The sequence below is a fragment of the Panicum virgatum genome, chromosome 3N (assembly GCF_016808335.1).
Source record: "Panicum virgatum strain AP13 chromosome 3N, P.virgatum_v5, whole genome shotgun sequence".
NCBI lineage: Eukaryota > Viridiplantae > Streptophyta > Magnoliopsida > Poales > Poaceae > Panicum > Panicum virgatum.
The window spans coordinates 55,638,201-55,659,464 of NC_053147.1; the positions used below are offsets into that span (position 1 = coordinate 55,638,201).

A 21,264-nucleotide genomic window follows, 5' to 3' on the forward strand; every position below is an offset into this window, starting at 1 on the left:
TTTCTTTTTAGTCTTTGTTTACCATCTTCTATATTGTGTTTCCTACATGTTATTTTGACAAATATTCTGTATTAAGTATGCTAAAAAGTTATCTCAAGAATTTATATTTTTACAATCTGGCGAACTAATATATCAAAGTTATGTGACAAGTTTTTCTGATAACATTCACATAGAAGTTATGTTTAAAATTACCCTTAAGTAAGTAGACTGAAAAAGTTATCCCTAAGAATTATACGTGTCGTGAAAGTTGTGTTAAAAATTGTCCTATAAAAAGTTGTCTGGAAAAAAATATGGGTAAAAGTTATGCATATAAAAATTTGTGCTGAAAAATTATGATTTGATAGTTATACAACTAAAAATTTATGAACATGCATGAACAAATTTTCTCATAGATAAATTTTTAGCATACTTTATACAAAATTATATACAAAAGTTTATACAATTATATAAACTTATGTAAACAGAACCATGTACAAACTTTTGGAAACACAAATTCAACCAAAAAAATTAGGAACAAAAAAATTGGAAGCCAAACTTTTTAACAAAATCTGAAGAACCAAACTTGTCCACAAAATTTATGAATATGCACGAACATGTTTTTGAAACAAAATTAGAGAAAAAAACTAAATACAAAATTCGAAGCACAAGAATTGAAAAGCAAATGTAAGTGGAACAAAAGAAAATGTTATTTCTGGTAGAAACATATAGGAGGGGGAAACGTGAAAAGAACGGAATCTAGGAGGGGTACCGACTACATGTACACATCGCGCGTTGGTTTCTCTTTTAGCGAACGAGCTAATTTAGCTTCGCGTGACGTATGGCTGCATACGGTCCAAGATTTTTAACCAAAAAACGTGCTATTCCCAATTTTTAAGGAAAACTAGGAGACGGGTATCACGCCCGTCTCTAAAGATACAATTTTATGCGCCTCTAAGTAAAACCGTTTTCATAGTAGTGTATGATTTATCATTACCACTGCCCACAAACTGGTATCGAGTGAATATCACAACCCTACTAATTAATGCCTTGTGCTAACCGTCACTAACGTACCGTAGTTTGTCCCCATTTTACAAACCAACCACTATTTTTAGATTTTTTTCTCACAAAACTACAACTTTATATATATGGATGTTTCACTTTAATGACTAATTGACCACACATGTCAATGATAGTTCATCAATGATAGTTCATCAAATTTTACATATGGGCCTTGCTCACAAACATTAACGTGTTGCTCGCATGTGGATTCGGCTGACCATTAAAGGCGGATAATCACAACTTTTTAGTTTCACGAGAACATTGTCAGACCTGGGCAGCGGGATTGCCCGTAGGTGTAAAATATTCTAAAATAAGGGTGGCACGTGGATCATACATTATTTCTATTGTAACTACTCGATCAGAGTTAGAACTAGTCGTAATAGAAGGGTACTACACGACCGTGTTCAAGTAGGACTCCTAAGTTGGTATCTTGCTTGGAGTTCCATGTAATCATGTCCCCCAAGACTATATGAGAATGGGCAGGACCCCCTCCAAAGCAAACGTAGGGTATTACCCTTTTGGCGGTCAAAATCTGTCTAAAGTTTCATGTTTCCTGCACCATCGTGTTCCTGATCTCGACGATCCCTCACCTGAAACATACCACCTCGGGGGTATCCCTCGGTAGGTGCAGAATCGCACACGTGGAGGGAAAAAAACCGCTTGGAGGGCATGCTGCGTGTGGAGTGCATCGGATGGATGCATCGGGAGCTAGGCGCCAGATGGGTGTGCTCAGGTATGGAATAACTATTCCATACCTACGCTACTAAATAGTGCTAATGTTGCAAGTACCATAAATATCGCAGTAATTAATTTTCAATGTTGTAATGGAGCGTCTCATGAAAGATTCGCTAATAGCTTTGTTTGTGAATACAGCTGAAGGAGGTTTTTGGACAACGCAGTCTCACAAAATCTAAAGCGACGAATATGACCTTGCGAAGATCTTGTTGGTGCATGTCACAAATATCGCATGTGCTTGTTACTACAGCACTATTAATTATCTTGGGCACTCGGCACTCGGTAGGACGCGAGAACTTGTTGGACCGAACCACTAGATAGGTAAACGGATTGAATACTGACATATATTACTGATATTGTATTTGTTTTATATTTTTGTTTGAATATGAAGTCGGATATGGACAATGTTAGTTTTCGTCGGATAAAATTGTAATGGATATCGATATTATAAAAATATAACTTTTAGTATCAAATACGAATCGGTCATGGATATTGAATATTCGAAATTGGATACGGACGAATAAATATCCATTCAAACCGGATCAAATTGGAATACGTTGAAAAATATCGGTAGCATTTGCATCCCAACCACGTAGCACAATAGCATGGCCGGGGCCGGACAGTGACACGGGCCGTCAGCGTCAGCCATCAGGGTCTGGGAATAGTTAGAAGGAACCAGATATTTTACTATGATAGGACCTATCTTGGCACGTTAGCAAGATTTGTTCGCACAATTGCACTGGAGAAAAAACGTAAGGTTAGGAAAAAGTTGATGTGTCAGATTTAGCACCATATACGAGGTGCTATATAATGTGGATGCCCTGATTGGGCTGTCACCTGCAAGTCAGTCAACTTAGAGGCACCACACCAGTTAATCCATCCGGAAAAGCAATCCGCCTCGCCGCCGCCGGAGAAGATGAGCGAGCGGCGGTACACCGAGCAGGAGGAGGCCCTCGAGATCAAGTCCCTCCGCCGCACCATCGCCGCCTACGCTAAGTACGTGCACCACCGACCCAATCCCCGCACCGCTCCCCCTCTTCTACCCTGCTGGCCCGTACGAATCGGCCCCGTTCATTCCCGCGGTTGATTGGAAGTTCATAAGCAGCGGAGCCCGGAGCTGGAAGCGGTTCCGCGTGCAGGTCCGAGTCGTGGACTGATGGGATGGCCTGGAGTTGAGAAATTTCAATATTTGATATTAGATACGTAATGCGTTGCATATTTTAACATTAAATTCGTAAAGTCTTTTTAAATATAACACTAAGCATGCGAATTCTTTCGAAATAAGGGATTTTGACTCCCTTCCTCAATTTCGCGATTTTCTTTTTTGTTTTTCTTTTACTGGACACAACTACTACCCGTTTTGCCCCTGACCTAATCGCTTAGAATCGATTGGATTCAGTCGATGCGTCCCTTGTTCTCTCGCCCGTGTACCTCTTTCTCTCAGTCTCTCCTCTCTCGGCGTGGCGCAGAGCGCAGCCACCCCAGCCGCGGAAAAGAGCGTCGCCAGCCGCTGCGGCTCTAGGTCGGAACGGGAGCGCTAGCAGCCGCCGCAGCTCTAGGCCGGAACGTGAGTGCCGCCGTCGTCCGCCGCCGCTCCACAGCTACTGGAATGGCACCAGTCGTACTGCATGGTTAATGGCCATGCTTTGTGCGCCCGATGCTGTCATCGCCGCGGCAACTGCAGGAAGGAGGCTCGTCTTGCAGGTCGCGGGGCTCCTCTCCACCAGTTCAAGCTACTCGCCGCTAGCCCGCTCGGCATGGCCACACTACTACAAAAACAATTTGAAGGAATGCCCCAAATTTTTTTAGGGGTGGATCAAAGTTTAAACCGTTGCTAGAAATAGAACGAAGTTACTGTAGCAATCCACCCGCCCCTACAAATTTTGAATGCAGTGAGCGGGCATTAAAGAAGCGGTGGAGTGGGAGTCTCGGCATTAAAAGACTCTGCAGTGTCTCACCTGTCCACTCTCTCTCTCACCAACCCTCTATCTCTCTCACCTTCTCACTCCTCTCTCTTCTCCAGAGGCAGCGCTAGGGGCGGGCGCGCAGCCCCACCGGCCTGGCCCGCGAAGCCGGCCGCCTGGGGGCGGCGCAGCGCCGGCGTAGTGCGGCGGTGGTCGGCAGCGGCGCGGCCGGCGGCAGCACGGCGTGCGGCGGGCGGCCTCACGGCGGCGGTGCGCGGCGCGTGCGCGTGCGGCGGCGGCGGCGGGAGGGGCGGCGTGGGCGGCGGGGCGCCCGTAGCGGCATCGGCAGCCTTTTTTTATTTTTTTATTCGATATGTAGGGACGGGTGATGCCATGACCGGCCCCTAGAAATCGATTTCTAGAAACGGGTATAACATCTGCCCCTGCAAACATCTATTTCTAGCTGTGGAAAGCAGCAACGGGTGCAGTACCCGTTCTTAAAAATAGTTTTTTACCGGTCCCTAAAGACTCTTTTTTGCAGTAGTGCCACCATCACCGACGGCATGTTGCTCCCAGCGCTCCTCTCCACCCGTTCATGGACGTCGTGAAGGTGGAGGTCGAGAACCTGGCATCTGATTTGCTAGTCGATTGCAGGCTGCTCCCTCACGAAATGTACTAGTCGATCAGTTGGGAGCACGAATCTCAAAACAACTTCATCGACCGTCCTTTGCTATGGGTAGCTGCCCCATAGGATAGCATAACATTTGCGGCACACGGAGCAGCAGCGGGCTAGCATCAGTGGTGACCGGTTTGATAAAAATTCTTGGTAATTTTGAATTCGTACTCACCCTTTACATCTTAAGCTACATATCTTCTCATTTTCTAATCATTGTGATGTCTTATTTTCTAAATTAGATTATTTGGAGATAATCTAGATTATTTTGTGTACAGTTTGAGGATTATTTTGTAAATTTTGTTTGAAAGAGAAACATCAAATCCGATAAATTTATGAGAAATCCAATAAACGCGTTTATCAGCTACCTCCGGTTTTTTTCCTTAAAGATTAAGTTAACCCTGGTAGCGGCAGCAGCTAGCTAGCAAGCAAGCTAATATAAGCCAAGCCAAGCCAAGCAGAGACCGTGTCGGGATTCGGAGTTGGCTCTCTATTCTTGGCGGATTTTGCTTGGCGGTTGGCTGCCAAGGACAATTACCTTGACGGTTTTCCTATATTCCTTGGCGGTTTTTGGCCGCCAAGGCAATTCCGTTTTCTGGTAGTGTTTTTGGAATGGGGTGATGTAGCTGGTGGCGGCGAGCCGAAAGGCGCTGGTGTACATGCCGACGAATGAGGTGGTCCGATCGGTGGAGGTGCTGGAGCGGTGGCTGAGGATGTTGGGCTGGAGCGCTACTACGAGAACCGACGCATCGTGCCACTCCACAAGCGCGATGGCGGCGTGGACCTCATCACCATCCCGCGCGACTTCGCTAGTCTCTGCTCCACCCACATGTACAACGTCGGCGACAGGGGCGGTGGCGCTGTAGTTACCCCAGGCACGAGCACGAGAGAGGAAGAGGAGAGATAGAGAGAAGGGAGAAGAAGAACACGGGAGAGGAGGGAGGCATGGACAGATCGATTTGCATCCAATCAATTTGGGTCAGGGGCAAAACGGGTAGTTCGTGTGCCTAGTAAAGAGAAAGTAAAAAGAAAATCACCAAATTGAAAAAAGGAGTTGAAATCCTCTGTTTAGAAAGAATTCGCACGTCTAGTGTCATATTTTGAAAGGCTCGCGAATTTAATGTCAAAGTACGTGAGGCATCTGATGTCAAATATCGAAATTTCTCGAGAGTTTGGACTCAGTAGTGGAGTACAACGTGTTTTGATTGTTTCGAGCGAAGTGTAGGGTTCGTGGGAGTTCGCCAGTTCTAGGGAGTGAGATGCTAGCTCGAGTTGATTCAATGGTGGCCGGGAACCAGCAGGCGGGGAAGGCGGGGAGCTGCTCTGGTTTGCCCCCCAAGAGAATAAGAGACTACGCTGTTTGGGAGTTCTCGAGTAGCACAATCATGTTTTGCCCCCCAACATGTTTAGTTTTTGTCGGCTGTTGGCTCGGTTAGAATTTTTACCTATGCAACATCGGTCACTCGGAACATGACATGATATTTATGCAATATAACTAGATGAGAAAATTCTAGCCCTACCCTTTTATCATGATCAAAGTTTAAAAATTTGTTTTTATGGTTGTAATAGCTATCAAGATGCAGCGGAAAGGGATGTCAAGAGATACGAGAGATCATTCAAAATGCTTCCTCCTGCACACAAGGTTTATATTTGTATAATCATCACATGTTTCCTTTATTTTAAACCTAGTTGCTCTTTGCTAACTACATTAGAGTTCATTTTTTCTATTTTATTAGCTCATCTAATGCTGTGTGCTCTCCCTCACTTATGCCTTTTCTGTGTAGGAACTTCTTTTCCACCTTGGTCTGAAGTACCAAAGACTCAGATGGTAACATTTTGTGCTGCATGCTTGTAATCATATAATAGTACTGATCGATAAATAGTTCTCCTGCTTTGTATATGAGATTTTCCAACATGCTCTATCTTGATGGGGCTCTTCACTGAAACATTTGAGCCTATGCTCCTCTAGTATAGTTCTCCAGTTTTTGTTGATTAACTTGTCTTTGGTTTGGTATATACTGCTGTACAACATAGAAGTATGCGCATGTGGATGGCATATAATCATTTATGTAAAAAGGCCTTTATGCTTAGTGCTGATAGATTTGCTGCTTTTATTTGACGCTTTATTGCTTGACAGGTGCATATCCATGAATGCAGCTTTTATCATGAAAATGCTTGAGGTATGACCTTTTGAGACTGCTATCTCGTGATATCTGCAATGCACATGTTTTGTCGAAAACTGCAATGCACATGATGGCATTATTAAAAATGAAAAATTGCAGACATTTGAGCCTCCTTTTGACATGAGTCAGTATGCAAATGTCGGTGGTCATGACCATCCATCAAACATGCATGGCCACAGTCATGTGGATTATTGCACCCATTCCAGTGGGAGGGGTGATTGCTCGACAGTTTCTATCTCCAGAAGCAATTCGCAATTGGATGGGCAGCATGATAACCCCAAAGAGGATGCCAAGACTCATGAATCTTCAAGACAAACTGAAAATAAAAAGGCACGACCTGTTTGAATCCTTCTTTTATATATAGATGGGTGCTTTCGTGCAGAAGTCACTTTTAGATAATTTCACTGGTGATACGTTGTTGAAGATTCCATTGTGTTGCATGTAGAATTTGACTGATTAAATATATAAATATCTAACAGGACGAGGAAGAGCATATGGCAGGCTGTTCTCAGCCTGTTGGCAGCAACTTGGGAACATCCCAAGGTGTAGATGTATCATTTAACAGTGATACAGATGTGAGCACAGCTGCTTACTGTCAAGATAAAGATGTCTCTTCATCTTCTGCTTTTGATCATGTAAGCTCCATTCGCATGATGTAAGCTGTTGATAGTTCTCAATTGCATAATGCGGGATATTATTATGCGATCATATTTGAGTTTCATTATCATGAATCTCAAGGATATAGCATACTTTCTTAATGGGAAATATTCCACTTGCAACAACAATTGTTGGAAATATTCCACGTACAATTGAAATTGGGTTCACACGTCTAGATTTCAAATTTCAGTAAGTAATCAATTGTGACAAGATACCTGCACAGAACCAAAGTTCCAAACAATAGCAAATTATAGTCTCGTCAAATCTTGTTCTGGGAACAATTTAACATCAGGGAGAAACCACTAATCATATGGGTTGGAAATCCAACAGAACCGAAACATACTACATGACCGATTTGAAGTGATAGGGCTCCAGTTCCTTATCAGAATGTAGGGATCAGAGATAGGTAAATCCATGAATTTAAGGTAGGATAGGAAGTAAATCAGCACTCCTAGATTTAATTAAAAAAAGCCTAAAATCATCAGCTAACTAATCCTAAGGTTTTAGATAGGATATCACACATCATTTTGCAAACTACTTTTGGCCTATCGAGCAGATGAACACTGACCTTTTTCTGTGCATCATGTACTGATTCAGTGACTCATATTCTAAATCCTTCTGGTATCTTCTGCTCACAGATAATTTTTTCAAATATCTATGGAATATGAATTCCTATTTCATTGTTTTAGGTAACACCACGACATTGCGAAGGTTCATTGTTCAAGTTGAATGTTCCTCCAATAGATGTTGACATGGTAAGTGGTGTTATGATTCTATCCATTTTGCATATATATATATATATATATATATATATATATATATATATATATATTGTCTCGAACGTACAGGAGAGCTGCGCATTAATATATTAAGAAGAAGAAGGGGAAAAGAACCCCTGGTACAAAATGTTACAGGGTTAGAGGGTCTGTAACACACCCTTAAAACAAACCACCAAAAGAAACTCTCCAAGAGTAGTACGTGACCAACAACACTGGACCAACGATTAAGGTGCAGGAGGGGCAAGGGCGAGGAGATGAGATATTCCAGAGCCCCTGCCAGAGTCCACTATTTCGCTTCATCATCAAAGACCGAGATGGCTGTATTCAAGCTGGGAGCAGCACCATCAAAAAACGCAATGATAGCGATGGAGCCATAACGACCAAGCGCCTACGACTAAGCACCTAGAATGATGATGGAATTTAGCCCCTTCCTAACCTGACCAGTAACTCTGTCATTTGTGTTGGCCCTGTTAGGTTGATCTCCACCGGGCCAGTCCAACGACTGGGCCGAACCTTGACTCGCGTCCTAATCGGGGACGCCCAGCCCAAGATGAGGCTGGTGGGCCTCCGTCGCACAGCCCTATAAAGAGAAGGTGGGGACTAGCGACTCGTTTAGTGAGGTTCACCGCCGCCACTGTTCCCCACCTCATCCCTAGACCGATTGAGAGGGAGGCGTGAAGCGACAGGAAGCCGCCAGCACAGCTCCACGCTGCCATGCCTCTGCGACCTTGTCGTCCATGACTTCGTCTGCAGAGCCGCCACCGCCACTGCACGTCGCCGCCCCGTCAACCATGCCGCCGCCATGCACCACTGCGTCGGCAACCCCAACGGCGGCACTATGGAAGATAGCGGCAACTACTAGCAAGGTTTTTCCCTCTGTTAAAGTTTCTACCTAAATCAATCTACTGCTAGTTGATCCTGGAAGACTAACAATGGCATCAAGAGCCGATCTATCGAGTAGATCGATTTGGGGAAGAAAGAAAGAACAGAAAATGATTTGTTCACAAATCGAATGAAAGGAAGAAGCAAGATCGATCTAGAATCGAAGTTGAAAGAAGAAAAGCAAGATCCTTACCCTAACCCTACAGAATGAAAGGACCGGCGGGACCTAGAAGGTCCTCACACCGCCGGTCGCTCGACGCCGTGCGGAAAAGAACAGAGGCGCCGACGCACCGCTCCGTTCGGCCTCGTCAATGGCGCGGACTCGAGGACCGCAGCACGGCTGCTCGACGGTGGCACGCTCGCGCGAGGGCGAAGGCGCACGCTGGCGAGTGGGCTTGCGGCGGCGCCGGCCATCTTCCTCCGCCGCCATGGGCGGCCACAGCCCTGTGCTTGCCCTTGTGCGATGCTGGGTAAGAAGAGAACAGAAAGAAAAGCGAAAGGGGGCTCAGGTCGCCGGCCATGGAGCCGGTGGCAGGACCTGGAGGCGCGCCGGCGATTTGTAGCAAAAAACTTTATGAGATTAGAAAGACAAGAAAGATTAAAATTTAAAAGAAATTTCCCCTTAAAGTTAAATGCGATGCATTTTAAAGCAAGAGTGATCTATTAAAGAAGAATTTGACCATAAAGAGAGTACAACGGTCATAACATTAATACCCCTACCATAGAAATAAGAAGAGATTCCTGAAGGTTTTCAGGTTCAACAGAAAGAAAAAAATAGTTGAGCCTCAAAGCAACCGAAAAGAAAAGATGGTGCTTAAAACACCCTATGAGGCTTGGAAAGGCTAAACCCAAACAAAAGCTAGAAGATATTTCATCTTTACAATAGATGGGATAATCTGGGGGAGTAAAGTATGTCAAGAACTAAGGCTTGACTAGTAAGATACCCGTGCTAATGCCACGGATAAATTGCAGATTAAAAAAAACATGGGCCAACTATCACCACCCACGAGTCCACAACTCCACGACTGGTAGAAATGTTAGCATTGTTACAGTTGGAAGCAATACAATAAACAAAACTGCAATGTAAGTCAGTTAGTCTAGTCCCTTTCTATAAGTGAAAATACACAGGCCATGATCAACATCACCCACAATTATTCATAACTGGAGTTTATACAAGCATCATCAAACCAGGCCGTGCACAGAAATTCTGGACATGGAGGATAATACAATCCCATATATTCTGAACCCTGGCCCAAATGTTTCTGATGGTATACACTACATGTGTTTCATACTTGCAATGGGATCTTAAGTTTATAGAACCTTCTCCACTGATTTAGTGATAACATTTTCTTTCTTGCTAGCCTCACCGGAAGGCACTGATGCTACAGGTGATGGTTCCGTCTGCAACACCCATCTCCTGGAAAACAGGATTTGACTGAACATAGAGTTCTTTCCCAAAGAAAAAAAATGTACCAGTGACACCATCCACTATGGTTAAAATAGTAGCAGAGAACAACAGCTAACAACAAAAAAGAGTGCAATTAATCTCATAACATTGCTGATCTCCCATTCCAAATGTTCACTCAAATTCTGTAGAACCTGTAGTTTTCTGTTTCAAAATTTTGTTAAACAGGCATACCTTCTCCATTTGAGCATCATCTGTACTCACTTTTCTAACTCAATCAGCTCATGCCTCAACTGTTCAAAGCGGAGTATGTCATTTGACTCCATGTCTTTCTTCTCCACATTGGCAACAGTGCCCTTTAGGAAAAAAATGGATCATCATGTCAGATTAGGAGTATGCTGCAACATCTTATGAGATAAAATTTAATGGCATTCTTCTGACGATCGATAATCCAGTCAGCAAAATCACAAATCAAGACATTACTAAATCACCTGCCAATTCCAATGAACAGTAGGAAAAATGAATCCTATCGATAGCAGGGATAAGCTCATGGTGAGGCTGTGGAGGTCTAATATAATCGTCGTTTGATATTGACCCTTTGCATTAGGCGGCTGATCTCTTCGTACTTCCTGCAAGCACCCCAACCAAACTCAATCCCCAAATCTCCAAATAGCAGAGTAGCAAAAAGACGCAATGTGGGGGCGGCACACTTATGCGGCAATGAGCATGGCAGCGACCAAATCAGAGAGAGAGAGCCTCGCAAGATGGCGGCGGAGCAGGCCACGGAGGCCACCCCCGCGGAGGGTGCGCTGCACGCCGGAGTCCCTTCCCCCGCCCCAGACGGTGGCGTGTCTGTGCCGCATGCCGCACGCCGGCCGCGTAGCCCCTTTCCCCGCCCTTGATGGCGGCGTGGGCCAATGCTGCGTGGCACGCCGGCCGCGGAGGGCGCGCCGCACGCCGTAGCCTCTTCACCCGCCCCTGCCGTAGCCCCTTCCGCCGCTCGTGCCGCGCGTCCTCGGCGTAGCTACTTGAGCCGCCCACCGGGCGCGGAGGCCGTTTTCCCGCCCCTGAGTGCGCAGCGGGCCGGACACCGGCCTCCGAGGCCGTTTTCCCGCTCCTGAGGGTAGCCGCCCGCGGCTGACAGCGGCCAGGCCGCACGCCTAGTGCGGAGTCCGTTGCCTCACCGACGCCTCGTTTCGCACCTCCTTCGCGCCTCCCCGGCGCTCGTGTCGCCATCCCCCTCCTTCGGCGATGCGGCCTCCGGCCGGCAACGGATCTGCTGCGGCCTCCCCTCCAGTGGTGGCCGCGCTGGTGGCCGAGGACCCTTCTCTGCCTGCGGGGATGGGTGGCACCTGGTCGTCCCCCGCCGGATCTGGCGTCGCCTCGACTAGGGCCCCTCGCCGCCCACCCGGCGCCAGGAGCCTGCCCGGCGTCGTGAGCCCTGGCCGGTCCCGACGGACCTCGTCGGCCATGCCACAGAGCAGCAGGTGGCGGCAGAGGCGCCTGTGGCGGCGGCGGTAGAGGGATGCGGAGGGCGCGAGGGGGAGGTGGGGAGAGGAGGCGGCAGCACGGGGAGAGGAGAGTGTCGTGGTTTTTTTACTCGACTCGAGGAGAGGAAAGGGGAGAGGTGCGGAGCATGATTCGAACGCTGGTCGCGGGGACGCGGGCTGCGGGGGCTGCAGGCTGCGAAACGGTACGCGTTGAAGCCGGCGGATATGAATCATTGGATCACGTTGAAGCTCAGTAGGTAGTGTTATGAGCCATTGATTTTGATGGAATCGTCTTTTTGGGTACAATTTCTTGGGTAGAGGTGGGCATAGCTAAATTTGTTTGGTGCTTTAGAGGGTAGAAGAGAAGTGGAACCTTACATTCACTCCAATATTTCAAGCACTACAATATGATAGAAGTTGAGGTGACAATTGTCTTTTGTCATTAAAGAGCGGCAATAGCCCCAGAAAGAAAGCATTATGTCTAGCCATCTATTGTTAAAAGATAAGAAATGTACGTGAGTGAAGAAGTGCAAATGAAGGTGATTCCACCTCATTTGGAGAAGTCATGAGAGGCGCTCATTCATCGAAGTGGCAAGAAGCCATGAAAGATTTCATGAGGCAAGTTCCAAAATTATTTTGGAACATAGAATAAGTTCCTAACGGAGCCAATACAGTAGCCTATAATGGGTCTACAAGGTTAGAATGTGACTCCAGAGGGAATTGGAAAGTTGCTGAGCACGATTTGTAGCAAAAGACTTTATGCAAAGAAAAAGAATAAGTTATGATGAGACATTCTTGTAGTCTCATGAAAGTATTCTTTTAGAATCATAATGACAATGGTAGTATACCACTCTTAGAATTGTATCAGATGGATATTGGAGCAATATCTCCCAACGGAGATTTGTACAAGAAAGTATATTCATGACATAACCAAATGGTTTTTTGTTGTGGAAAGAAAATAACATTAGGATACTACCTGATGACATCAGATCACAGAATAGTGGTATTTAAAGTTTTGTGAGAACAAAGAAAAGTTTTGGGTTTAAGTAAAGGTCAATGCAAAATGACAAATTGCAAATATGCAAACTTCAAAAAAGAAGGGCAATTCCTTTCACGCAAAGTTCAGAGAAAAAGGTTATTATGACCTTTATTTTTTATAAGAAAAATCTCGGTGAAGATCCATTCGCCCTAGGAATGGAAATTCACTGGGATAAAAGAAAAGGGGTATTAGAACTATCGCAGAGAGCATACCTAGAAAAGGGTTCTAAAGAAATATGGTATGCATGCGAGCAAAGCCTATGCCTGTCCTATTGTCTGTCAAGGGTAACAATTTTGGAATTTTCAGTATTCCAGGAACCGTTATATGATCGATCAAAAGAGAGTGAAAAAGTGGTTCCATATGCTTCAGCTATTGGAAGCAAGATTAATGCTCAAAAGAATTTACCCTGACATAGGTCAAGTATCCGGGATATGTTGGCAGAAGTTCAGTCCAGCAATAGATCACTGGAATGGAGTTATAGAGTGTTTTGCAATTTTGCAAAGTATTGTCAGCCTCATGCTAAGTAAGAAAGGAACTTGTCTCTCAAAAGATTGTGAGTATAAAAAAGTTAAGTTTTGGCGAGAAGTTTAGTGAAGCCCACAGTAGTAGCTAACACTCGCATTTGGAGTTTTATTGTGGAAAAGCTCCAAAGCAAAATAGTTGTGATATCGTGGGTCATGTATACCCAAAGTTTAGCATGATATGAGGCTACAGGACAGGCAAAATGGTTGAAGAAACCTTTGCCCGAAATTGATAATAGTAGACAACAGCAATATACCATTCGAATATTTTCACTCCTATGGCAACATAGTGTGCTGCCAAATACTTTAACGGTGATTTATATGTTGCAAAGGAGAAAATCCAGAATCATATGAAAGCATTGAGCATCAAAGTATCAAGCAAGTGCTTGCGGATCCGCTTACTAAAGGTCTACCGCCCAAGTCGACATGGGTATTACGAGAGGCCTATGATTTCTGGATTACTAAAGGGCCCAAAAAAAGATTAAGGTCTTTGTTTCAATACATAATGGTACATTGTGACTGTTAATGTGACAGTAACTAATAACTGTCATGACGAAGCACGCCCTACGTACTGATTTGCAATGAGATGAGGACCAAGAGCAAAGAAAGATAGAGAAAGTAAAAAGGTTTACGTCAAAGTATAAAGTTTTAAAAGTAAAGGTGAGATCAAGGGGGAGAATATTAGGTTGATCTCCACCGGGCCAGTCCAACGACTGGGCCGAACCTGAACTCGCGTCCTAATCGGGGACGCCCAGGCCAAGATGAGGCTGGTGGCCCCCCGTCGCGCAGCTCTATAAAGAGAAGGTGGGGACTAGCGACTCGTTTAACGAGGTTCACCGCCGCCACTGTTCCCCACCTCATCCCTAGACCGATTGAGAGGGACGCGCTGAAGCGACAGGAAGCCGCCGGCACAGCTCCACGCTGCCATGCCTCTGCGACCTTGTCGTCCACGACTTCGTCTGCAGAGCCACCACCGCCACTGCATGTCGCCGCCCCGTCGACCACGCCGCCGCCATGCACCGCTGCGTCGGCAACCCCAACGACGGCACTATGGAAGATAGCGGCAACTACTAGCAAGGTTTTTCCCTCTGTTAAAGTTTCTACCTAAATCGATCTACTGCTAGTTGATCCTGGAAGACTAACAGGCCCACCAATCTTCAAAACACAAGTCATTCAGCTGAGGGGCAAGGCCCTCCAAGCCAAAGATATGCAAGACGGTGTACCAAAATTGGCGAGAAAAAATGCATGAGACCAGCAGGTGGTTGATTGTTTCATCAGCCTGGTCACAAAGAGGGCAAGTTGTAGGGTGAGGGAGGTTTCTCCTTGCAAGACGGTCGGCAGTCCAGCATCTGTTGTGAGCCGCAGTCCACATAAAGAATTTACATTTCCCAGGGGCCCAACTCTTTCAGATTCTTTCCCATGGCTTACATTCTATGGATCCTATGAAAAGTGCTTCATATGCAGATTTTGTTGTATACTGACCAGATGCTGAAAATTGCCAAATGTGCTTGTCCTCCACCTCAGGCTGCAATTGAATTGATGAAAGAAGCTCCCATAGTTGGAGGTATTCAACCAAGACCTGTAGTGTTAATGCTCCTTTTATATCAGAAATCCAACTTCCATCCGTGAGTGCACTGTCTTCTTTCTTGCTCTGACTGCCACTGCTCTGAACAGATGTGGTAGGGACTGCTCAAAGCTTTGGCCAAGCAGACACCTATCAGTCCAGAATATAGTATTTTTTCCATTTCCAACTTCTGAGATAACCGCCATAGCAAAGAATCCATTTTGCATATAGAGTGATAATACAATGCTATAAGTGGAAGTTAGGCAAGTGTATATCATTTTGAACTGATTTACATTTTATGCCCATGACATTTTAATCGCTGAAACTGCTGTATTTTTGTGATTTCTGTGTGCACTTGTGTGTGAACTTGATGGTTTCCCCATATATGCAATTGCTCACCAGTTTTCTTGTTGTTTTGGACATATTCTATTGTTTGCTGCTTCTATTAGTCATCTTGTTATGTTTCATGCAGGTAAGATGCATCGTAAGAAATATTGTGAGAGATTGGGCTGAGGAGGTAATATTCTGTTCTACTGTAAATAACTTGAAGCAGAGTTCTTTTTCCACTGCACTGATATGAAAATACTACTGTTTTTTTTTTACAATTTATGTTGTTCCAGGGTCAAAAGGAACGTGATGAGTGCTACAAGCTCATTCTTGAGGAGCTTAATCATCTTTTTCCTAACCGGAGCAATCAGAGGTAAACCTTCCCCTTGTTGCTTCAATAATTGGTTCCCTGATCTTTCAGCAGTGGAAACTAATTAACAATGACATTTTTGTGGCATTATTTTTTTAATGTTTGTGTACATGTTGCTGTTCATTCTTTTACTTGTGGGTGTGCTAGTTTGTTATCAGTAATGAAAAAAAAAGCTGTTTTTGCTTTCAATCAGGGCCCAAAACCCTGTGAGGTTGTAACTTTGTTGTTTTCAAATTGTCCACTTAATCTAAGCATTATAAGAACAAAAATTTAGCAAAATTCTCCTCACGGGTTGCCTTAATATGTGTTTAATTATTTAGCATATCACCTATACTTATACCTTCTGCTCCCTATGGATGGTCATTGCAAGCCTCTCGACCTAAGAAATAAACAGAAGATACTTTGGTGTTCACTGTTACTCTTGTGTTGTTGATATTTATATCTGTCGAACTTCATAGGCCTCCTTCATGTCTAGTCCCTGGTGCCGGGCTTGGGAGATTGGCTCTGGAGATATCTTCTCTGGGTACGGAAATAAAATTCTCGATAAAAAATTGAGCTAAAGTTCTCTGGGAATTGTTGAGATATTTCTTGATGTTTGTTTTTTTTTGACCTTGAACAGGTTTTGCAAGCCAGGGGAATGAGTTCTCATATTACATGCTGATTTGTTCAAGTTTCATCCTGAACCAGTATGACAATATATTAAATATAAGCTACACACCAGCTATTCATTGTTCATACTTCATAATGCCAATATTTCTATTCTTACCAGCACCAAAGAGGCTAATGAATGGACTATATATCCTTGGATACACAGTAACTGCAATTCTCTTTCAGACAATGATCAACTTCGGGCTGTTTCATTTCCTGATATTCATCCCTCAAGGTACCTATTATCCCATTCCCATGTGTATCATATCAGCGTAGCTATTGACTACGAAAGATAGGTGTAGAGTACCTTTGCAATATAACGTGCTTCCTACTTTCCCTACAGAAATATGGCCTTTGGATGTTGAAATATTTGTATTTCGTAGTCAAATGTGCTTTCACATTTTGGATATCTAATTGAACTTCATTTTATCTAGAGTTTGGGTTGAACATTGGGCATGTTTCAGTCATTGGCATTATAAATAATGTATGTAAAAACTGAGTATTTGCTTGGATTGTTGCCCATATGTCTTGCAAAAAAAGAGATATGTTGATTTATTTTTTCTTTTATTTGCTTTGATACTCAGCTTACATATGTCTGAGTGCCCTTTTCTATCAATAGTGCAGGTATCACGGAGGGATTTTCAATGCGTACTGGGGATTTTGTAGAGGTCTACAGTGAGGAAAGCCAAGAATGTGAGATGACCCAATGATACGTTCATTCTTTATGAATATAGATAGTAGACAGCTTAAGCTCGTTCAAAATGTTTTTTAATTTAACATACTTTTAAATAATCTAACATTCTTTTAATAAAAGGGGTATGTTTCAGAATCAGCATAGCTCTCTGTAATGTAATACCATTTGCTACAGCTTTACAACCCTGATTCCAGGATGTACTTCAATGGTTTCACCTTTATTTCTCACTTTTGTCACTTTTATGTTTTGAATCTGTATGATGGGGCAATGCAACTTTAACATTCTTTGCAATACTGTCTATTGTTCCAGCTGCATGGGATGCTGTTGTAACTTGCTTCTTCCTGGATACGGCACACAATATTGTTGAATATATTGAGATAATATCAAAAGTTCTCAAGGATGGTGGGGTGAGTTCTTCCGCTCTAGGAATCATCACAAACTATTTATTTTTTGTAAACCAATTGCAGAGAAGTTCATAGTTCAGTGATTTTTGTAAACTTACCATTGTTAAAGCTGTTCTTCGGCTCATATTTATACTTTGTGTTAATTTCAATCAACAGGTCTGGATAAACTTGGGCCCTCTTCTATACGACTTTTCTGATATGACGCCAGATGATGTAATTAACTAACTTCCATTATGCACAATATAATTAAGCTGTATCTTTTCTTTGAAGTTGCCTGATTTATCTCCTTGAACTCAGGATATGTCTATCGAACTAAGTTTGGAAGATGTGAAAAAGGTTGCCTACCATTATGGATTTGTGATGGAGGTGAGGGTTTATGCATTAGATTTATATTTGATTGATTATGAAAAACTGTTATTGTTCTCATGGGTTACTTCGGTATATGATTTGCAGGTGGAGAAAATGATAGAAACTACTTTCAGTGCAAATATGAGAGCAATGATGCAGGTAACCTTCTAATCTTTAAGGTGATGTTTTTTTTTTCCCAATTCAGTATCTCCAAATAGCTAGGGGGTTGTTTAATTTTTGAGGTGCATTCTATGATTTCGTATTTCTGTGCTTTGATTTTAACCTCATTTCACATAATCAGCTGCTGGGCTGTGTAAGTTTTAATGACTGAAGTATTGTTATTCACATGATCAGTTGCTGGTCTTGGTGTGGATATGTTAATCTAACTTTTGAAAGCTCTAGTTCTGAAAAGTTTGGGTTATAGCTATGCTGAATTCTGTTAATTGACATCTGACATTCCAGCCGCTGCCAAATTATTGTGAATGTTTGTGAGCCTCTTGTATTTTTTTTCGAGCAATTGAGCCTCTTGTATTATCACAGTATGATAATCAAAGTCTTATTTGTACGTCAATTGAGTTGCAGAATCAATACCGTGCAGCATTCTGGACCATGAGGAAGAATGCATCTCGGGCAAAGGCTGAGAAGCGTTGTTGAAGCGAAGATCAACATCCATGCAGCTTGCAGCGTGCGTGATCTGTGGTACACGAGCTAATAGGCTGAACTTGGATCTGTCCAGTGCGTGTTTATCCAGGCTGGGGCAACTGGGATGATCAGTTAGTGCGATCATTTTTTCGCCATTGTATTCGAACTTTACACACACCGGACGACGACAAATCTAGATACTCATATCAGATTAGCTGCCTGATTCACTTAGAATATAATTGGCATCACAAAGGATAGGGCATGTCTCCGCTCGCACTGTCTTAAGTTGCATAGGAGAAAAGGATGAGCTAGCTAGCATACAAGGTGTCTGTTAATTGGTTTGGATGGAGATGCATTAATAGCACAAGACTTGTGATCTATAAGCAATGACTCCAGAGGTGTCTAATTTGTGAATTGAATACCGTCTGTTAATAGTATAATTTGTAGAGCACAGCCAGATAGACGACCCTCAATTGAGTTGTAGTGTAAAGACTTGGGAACTATATTTGTGAAAATATGTTAATATGTGTGAAAATTAATGTGTCTATATAAAAGTGTGAGATGAATTTCAGATTACCTGTTATGGATGACACGTTTTTAAGGTTTAAAGTACATACTCAGCATATAAGCTGAGAGGTTTTTGTTGTTTATAATTACAAATAATATATTGGTTGTTTGTGTTGTATTATCAAATTAAGCCATAGTGTTATCACGAGCATTCTACAATTGTGAATGATACCCTGTAAACAGTGGCAACTAAAAACTTAATCATAGTTAGAACTTAATTAGTAATAAATTCATATGAAACCTCTATGTCACACTCATGACCGCCGGCGATCGTCGTCGATGTGAGAGAACGAGAGGAATCGACTCAACTCCGGGCAGGCGAGGACCCTGACCTGGAGGTTTTTCTATTTCAGTTTTTTTTTTCAGATGTGGAATAGTGTTCCCGGTTCCTCCCGCGAGTGTATATCCCCGGTGCGGGTTACAGAACAGCTGGACCCACCGGCCAGCGAGACGGATACAAAAATACGTAAACGAAGTCTAGACACGTAAACACAGCCGACGCCATCATCTCCATCCCCCCCCCCCCCCCCCCCCCCCCCCGCCTAAGAACTTGCTGAACCACCAGGAAGCACGCCTGGACAACGCTCTTGGAGAACATACCAATCCTCGCATGTAGCCATGTGTGGAGGTAACTTTGCCCACTGGACCAATGCTTGTGGAACCGCTTTGTTGCCCTTCTTGACCAAGCGACGCTCTAGAACAGCTTCTGGGTAAAGATCCTGGCCATCAAGCTCTGCAACTTTGGGAAGGTCAGAGAAAACTGGAGTATAGTTAGGTAAAAATGACTTCAACTATGAAACATGGAAAACCGGATGGAGTTGACTGCTGGTCGGCAAATCCAATTGGTATGCTGCATGACCGATCTTGTGTGTCACTTTGTAAGGCCCAAAGTATTTGAAGGAGAGCTTAGGGAATGGTCGGTTCACCAAGGAAGATTGAGCATAGGGTTGCAACTTCAAGAGAACCATATCCCCTACTTGGTACTCTTTGTCAACTCTTTTCTTGTCAGCAGTCATCTTCATCTTGTTCTGAGCCTTGGCCAAGTGCTCTCTTAACACCTTGGCCTGAGTCTATAGAGTCTGCACCATCTCGTGCACTAAGTCACTAGAAGGATTAGTAGACTGCAAATAACCATTACTTGGGTCATACCCATACAGAGCATGAAAAGGTGAACAGTCCATTGACGAATGAAAAGAGGTGTTGTACCAATATTCAGCTTGGGACAGCATAAGTTTCCACTGCTTAGGGTCATCATAAACCACACAGCGTGAGTACATTTCTAAGCATTGGTTAACCCTCTCGGTTTGACCATCTATTTGGGGATGATAGGCTTAACTAAAAACCAATTGTGTACCCATGAGCTTGAACAACTCTTTCCAAAATGCACTTGTGAAAATCTTATCTCTATCTAAAACAATAGTCTGAGGCAAGCCATGTAACTTGATCACATTGTCAAACACACCTCTTGCAACTGTGGCAGCATTGTAAGGGGCATTGTAAGGGTGCTTGAGAGGAATGAAATGAGCATATTTGGTAAATCTATCAACCATGACTAATATGACATTATAGCCTTCAGACTTTGGTAGCCCTTCCACAAAGTCCATAGAGAGATCTTGCCAAGCACCTTGAGGAATGGGAAGGGGCTGGAGCAAACCTGCTGGATGGGTGTTCAAGTGTTTGGCTTGTTGATAGATCTGACATTGCTTAACAAAATCATCCACAGCTTGTTTCAAACCTTTTCAGTGAAACAGTCTCTTAATGCGGTGGTATGTTGCTTGGACCCCTGAGTGGCCCCCCAATAGCACTAGAATGAAAAGCAGCAATTATCTTTTTCTGCATTGCTGAATTGTGGGTGACCTATAACTTGCCTTTGTATCTGATCAACCCTTTATCCAAGCTAAACCCCAAAATGTTGGGACTGTGGATAGGCAGCTTGGCCAACAAGTATTGAGCATGAACATTAGTAGCATAGGAGTTTAGCAGCTCTTGCACCCAAATGGGTTGGAGTGTGGACACAGCCTGCAGAGCAAGAAGGTGGCCCACTCAAGACAGGGCATCATCAGCTGTATTGTCTGTGCCTTTCTTGTACACCACCTTGAATTGTAGGCCCATCAATCTATTCATGGCTTTTGTTTGCATATCTGAATGCAAGTTTTGTTCAGTCAAATAGGTGAGGCTTTTGTTATTAGTACGAATGATGAACTCTTGGTGCTGTAGATATGGTCTCCACCTCTCCACTGCCATAATAAGAGCCAAAAAAATCTTTTTCATAAATGGACAAAGTTTTGTATTGCTAAGCTAGAGCCTTATTGCTAAGCTAGAGCCTTATTCAGATATGCCACAGGCTGACCATGCTGCATGAGGACAGCCCCAGTACCTATGTTAGAGGCATCT

General features: G+C 43.7%; 1 protein-coding gene across 4 annotated transcripts; it reads left to right on the forward strand.

The window, feature by feature from the left end:
- The first annotated feature begins 569 nt into the window (after window positions 1-569).
- On the forward strand, window positions 570-18,874 carry LOC120666238 (carnosine N-methyltransferase-like). 4 transcript variants are annotated; one of them, XM_039946028.1, is made up of 19 exons: window positions 570-2,769; window positions 4,219-4,503; window positions 5,920-5,992; window positions 6,135-6,178; window positions 6,488-6,530; window positions 6,633-6,863; window positions 7,013-7,168; window positions 7,880-7,945; window positions 15,343-15,387; window positions 15,491-15,570; window positions 16,026-16,090; window positions 16,187-16,253; window positions 16,337-16,450; window positions 16,835-16,908; window positions 17,219-17,316; window positions 17,470-17,526; window positions 17,611-17,679; window positions 17,767-17,820; window positions 18,244-18,874. In XM_039946028.1, exons 3-19 carry the CDS (start codon window positions 5,972-5,974, stop codon window positions 18,313-18,315), a joined length of 1,356 nt encoding a protein of 451 aa, XP_039801962.1. In that variant the 5' UTR covers window positions 570-2,769; window positions 4,219-4,503; window positions 5,920-5,971; the 3' UTR covers window positions 18,316-18,874. The 4 variants fall into 4 exon arrangements, with proteins under 4 accessions (XP_039801962.1, XP_039801963.1, XP_039801960.1 ...); XM_039946029.1 differs by having other exon boundaries at window positions 4,222-4,503; XM_039946026.1 differs by lacking the exon at window positions 4,219-4,503.
- Window positions 18,875-21,264: the final 2,390 nt, after the last annotated feature.